Genomic DNA, 5,047 nt, shown 5'->3' with positions numbered 1-5,047 from the left:
CAATGGAAAGTCTCCCAAATGAAAAATGAAAACTTGATACAGGAGGAAGCACAATCAGAATTTTTTTTTACTTGCAAGCAATACTATTTTGAAGCCAGTAAATCAACAAAATTTTTGGGCCATATTGTAAGTAACCAACGGCCTTCTAATTCTGTTTCCTCCATTAAGAACAGAAAGGGGCAACTTGTTCACAATGCTAGGGAAGTAGAAGAAGAAATCAGAGGATTCTATCAAGACCTGTACCGCTCTAGGTTAAAGGACTCTGATGATACAGTTTAATGGTGTTTTCTTTTTAGGATTTTGGGTTGCTTTGGTATCAGGGAAAAATTCATAAATTGGTTTAACTTACTGTATAGACAACCACAGGCCAGAGTAGGCATGAACAGTCAGAGATCAGCTTACTTTAACTTAGAGAGGGGAGTGTGGCAGGGTTGTCCTCTATCCCCCCTCTTATTTACTATAGAAATTGAGGTTTTGGCAATGAAGATAGGAACCATTGAGAATATAGTGGGTTTTGAAATGGGTATATTTGAGGGGAAAGTTAAAGCATGGAATAAGTTACCATTGACCAGAGCTGCAAAAATTGCACTGATCAAAATGTTTTTTTACCTAAAATATTTAAAAAATTTCTCCAATTGTCCGATTTGGTTGCTGGGGAAAATTTTTAAAACTCTAGATGCTATCTCTATTGACCTAATTTGGAACGGGGAAAAAAATGGTATTAAATACTCTGTTCTTACTCTCCCGGTAACCAAAGAGGGCTTTGCCCTTCCTGACTAGAGGAAGTACTTTTTAGCTTCACAGTTCCAACAGTTTAGCTTCTCAGTTCCCCTAGTGTTGAAATCACTAGGGGACAAATGGTCTAATATATTCGAAGCTCTAGAAGCTGGGGTTCGGAATTCCCCTGATTTGGGACTTGGGCCTATTTATGATAACTAGCAGCGGGTCTGGGATGCTGTCAAACTCATTGAAAAAATGAATTCCTTTATTCAAGTCACTCCTCTATGGGACAATAGGAATATTGGTGCATTTGATGGCCTCTCAGACTCTTTGTTTTGGAAAAACATCACATCACAAGGATATCACATTTATTTAATAATGCACAACTAAAAAGTTTTACGGAACTGCAGAGACTGTACAAGGTCTGTGATTACAGTCTGCTCAGATATTTTCAAATGAAACACGCCTTTTTGACTATTAAATATAAATCACGGTTTGTTCTTACACCTTTTCATTCAATCATTAGAATTTTTAAAAAATAAGAAAGGACTTTTGTCCTCACTATATAAATATTCATTTTAGGGGAAGAGGGAAATCATATTAAATCACAAGGAAAATGGATAAGGATCTTGGGATTAGGATTGATTGGGGGCTAATTTATAAACATATTGGAGAACCATCATCAAATTACAATCACTGATTTATTTGTTTTATGATCATAGACTTTATTATACACTAAAGCTTTTAAAGGTTATGGGGTTAAGGAATGACGATAATTGTCAGAAATGCTGTATCCATCAAGAGGATCTCATCCACTTGTTGTAGCGTTGTCCCAAGCTACATAGATACTGGAGCGGAGTAGTAGCATCTATTTCTAAATTAATTTGGAAAGAGGTTCGAATGGAACCAATGCTATTTATTTTTGGCACCTTCTGTCTTTTGAAAGATTCTGGTTGTAGCAAACTAATTAGAAAGATTTTGTTTCTGGCAAGATTGGTTAACACTTATAAATGGATCTCAAAAGATTTCCCACGGGAAGTAGAATGGCACAATCTTGCTTTTAGAAAGATCATATTATTTGAAATTAAGTAAGGAGGAAGGGGGGAAAAAAGTTGGCTATTCTCAATCCTCTATAGACCAGTCCTTATTTAAGATACGTATCAAGACGTGTCACTTCTCACCATGATCTCGTATGTGTTTAAAATCTTTTGAATAAACTTTGAAAGGCAGTTTGAATTTTCGTTTGGGTTTTTTGGCAATTCAACATTTGAGAAAACCAGTGATACTTCTACGAATAAAGTATCATAGTAAGTGTGTTAATGAAGGAAGCCTGCCATGGAACAACAGAATTGTCTAAAATGAGAGATTAATACCTCACCTAATCCCACTCTATAAACAAGAATGATGGTAAATGTTACAGAGAAAGAAAAATGGCCTGGGAAGGGAATTGATTAAAAGCCCTGAAAAAAATCCTTTATTAATTCATATTAAACATATTTGTTGAGTGGGTAAAGTAACATGTGCTATGTAGAGCTATTTAGCGCCATATTCATCTAGATGTAAAATATATATAATCTATTAAGCCCTCAGCAAATTTGTAACTTGACCCACTCCCTAAACATTTTTATAATGAATTAATAAAGTCTGTATTTGTGGCTTGCTAGACAAGAGTTGGGTCATTATTGGGACTATATGACCGTTCAGAAAATTTTTATGGTTCTGAATCTATTTCCTTCATAAACCATTTTTCTTTCTCTATAACAATTTATGATTTAGTTGTAATCATTTATGGGAGATACAGAGCAGTTTCATATTAAATACTTTATCTATTGTATTTCTTTTGAATGATTTTTACCTTAACACTTTAAAAAAAACTTGAGAATTAAATAATTACTGAATGTAAGAAATTATTGAGCTTTATTTCATTAATTGGAGGCAACAATCTGGTCCACCCAGCTACGGAGCTCAGTGACACGGGCGTAGACACCTGGAGATGATGTTGAACATGTGCTGCTACCCCAGGACACAATTCCAACCAGTGTCCAAGCACCATTTTTTTGGCACACAAGCGGTCCACCAGAATCACCCTGTATTGGGAAATTAATTTTTTTTTATTTGTTAAGTTGTTTTTGGTCAGTATTTAATTTATAGCAATTAAAACTTTATTTATACTTTATTTATACTAATCACTTCACATTTGTAAGCAATAAATATGAATACAAATATTGTTTTATCTCCTTAATACACCCCCCCCTTATTAAATTTTTCAGACATCTGTGGAATTGAAGAGCTTCCATTAGAAAAAAAAAATTGGTTAGTTGTTTTTGGTCAGTATTCCATTAATAGTCTTTGAAATATACTATCACTTCACATTTGTAAGGAATAAATATGAATACAAATATTGTGTAGTCTACTTGTCCCCCTCCCCCTCTATTAAACTTTTCAGATAATTAGAATTGAAGAACTATTATTAGAAAATTGAGTGCCTTCAACAAACTGTGTTTATACTCATGTATGTAGCTTCTCTGATATAATGGAGACATCCTGCCTTATTCATTTTTACACTTCGAAGGCCACCTTCACATAAACTATTTTTTACAAGCGTTTTTTATTTTGTAACCTTTTTAAAATGCATTCTGGAGTGCTATAGAAAAGCCTATAGGAAAAACGCCAGAAAAAAATTCATACCCAGAGCAAGCTGCATTTTGATACACTGACCCCCCAAAAATACCACAAAAATGGCACAAATCAGAAAGTTTTGTATGTAGTGTTTTCTATATTACACTATAGACTTTAAAGTTACATTTGCCTGCAGCTTTTTTCACCTAAAAAACGATAACAAAAACGCAACTACCACTTATTTTTAACCAAAACCAGGAATGGATCATGAATTAAGCAAAAGTATAAGGCTAGGACTATACCTAGGGGGAGAATTATTCATACGCCAGTCTTAATATAAAGGTTGCTGAAGTGAAATGCGCCTACTTTTTTAAAATGCGTACTCATTTTATTAAATTAGGCACATATCTTGCTGTCCATGTGCCTGAAAGAGAGATCTACACCAGCTTCGAGCTATCGTAGATTTCTGCCAGTTTCTGGCTTAAATTATAGTGACTTTGTTGGGCCATGGCAGACCATGCCTCCTTTTGCTGAGCTCTGCATACTTTTGGAGAAATTGGCGTGGCCATTGTAAAGGCATCAAAAGGCAACATTTTTGTGCAAATTATGACTTTTGATGCATTTGCTACATCATAAAACTGCCAAAGAGAAGTTAATTTATTGCCCCCACTAGACTTTTATCACTCATTTGCAAATATTGCTCAGAATTTTCTGTCCATGGCATGCAGTAGCTTAAAAATCTTTCTAGTCAAGCGAGTTCTGTTTTTTTTTTTTTTCGTTTCCTTTTGTGCAGGTAGATCTGTCATGGCAGCTGGCAGGAACTGTCTTTGAAGGAGGTACATTTTGGAAAAAATTGAGGGGCCAATTGCATGTATGGGGAGTACAGATGAGCATATTGATTCGGCATGAAACGTATTCTGTCCAAATTACTGAAAAGTTTAGTATTAGCCCGAAATCAGAAACATTTGGCATTTACGGTGCACAAATTGACAAAATTGTAGTTGCTGCCGAGTGCTGGCTGCCATTTTGCTGATTATAAAAACAAACAAAAAGGAGGAAATAAAAAAAAAACAACAAAAAAACATACCAATTGCGATGCGTCCCTGGCAGCAGATGAGATGACTTAGCTGCCCCATGTGACCACTGCTGCCAACTACAGGCTGCAGTGGTTACATGGAAAAAAAACTACGTCATGAAGTAGCTGTCCTATGTGACCGCTGCATCTAATCACATGCTGCAGCAGTCACATGGGACAGCTACGTCATGACTTAGTTTTGTCCCATGTGACCACTGAAACACTATGATTGGCTACATTAATCACATGAGACAGTTACATCATCTCATCTGCTTGCAGGGTCACCTCGCTACGGGAGACCAGAGGAGGTGGTATTTATTTTAATTTTTGTGGAATTGCAAGTGCCCCGATTGCTCTGTTTGACTGTCTCATGTCTTCTAGGAATGTATCCCACTTGGATACAGTCCAAGAAGACATCAGAGAGTCCAACAGGGCTCTCAGAGGACTTGTGATTCGCGTAAAATTTTGAGGCTGATTCAATAGAATTGGCTCCATAACGAATTTCAGAAAATCGACACATCACTAATGGGGAGCCCACAGGTGTTACATTTATATGGTGAAAGACTGTGAGAAGGTTAGCACAACATTCAGAGGGAGTGTCGTTGAATCGACACAGTGCAGCTGAGGGAGGAG

General features: G+C 36.2%; 1 protein-coding gene across 1 annotated transcript in view; it reads right to left on the bottom strand.

Moving 5' to 3' along the window:
• Nucleotides 1-2,645: 2,645 nt before the first annotated feature.
• Nucleotides 2,646-5,047, bottom strand: part of LOC142660305 (chymotrypsin B-like) — a 33,190-nt gene continuing 30,788 nt past the window's right edge. The window contains exon 7 of the mRNA XM_075836902.1: nucleotides 2,646-2,807. Coding sequence (XP_075693017.1) covers nucleotides 2,646-2,807 — 162 coding nt within the window. The remainder of the gene's footprint in view (nucleotides 2,808-5,047) is intronic.

The sequence above is a fragment of the Rhinoderma darwinii genome, chromosome 9, assembly GCF_050947455.1.
Source record: "Rhinoderma darwinii isolate aRhiDar2 chromosome 9, aRhiDar2.hap1, whole genome shotgun sequence".
NCBI lineage: Eukaryota > Metazoa > Chordata > Amphibia > Anura > Rhinodermatidae > Rhinoderma > Rhinoderma darwinii.
This window is presented reverse-complemented; position numbering and strand designations above follow the sequence as displayed.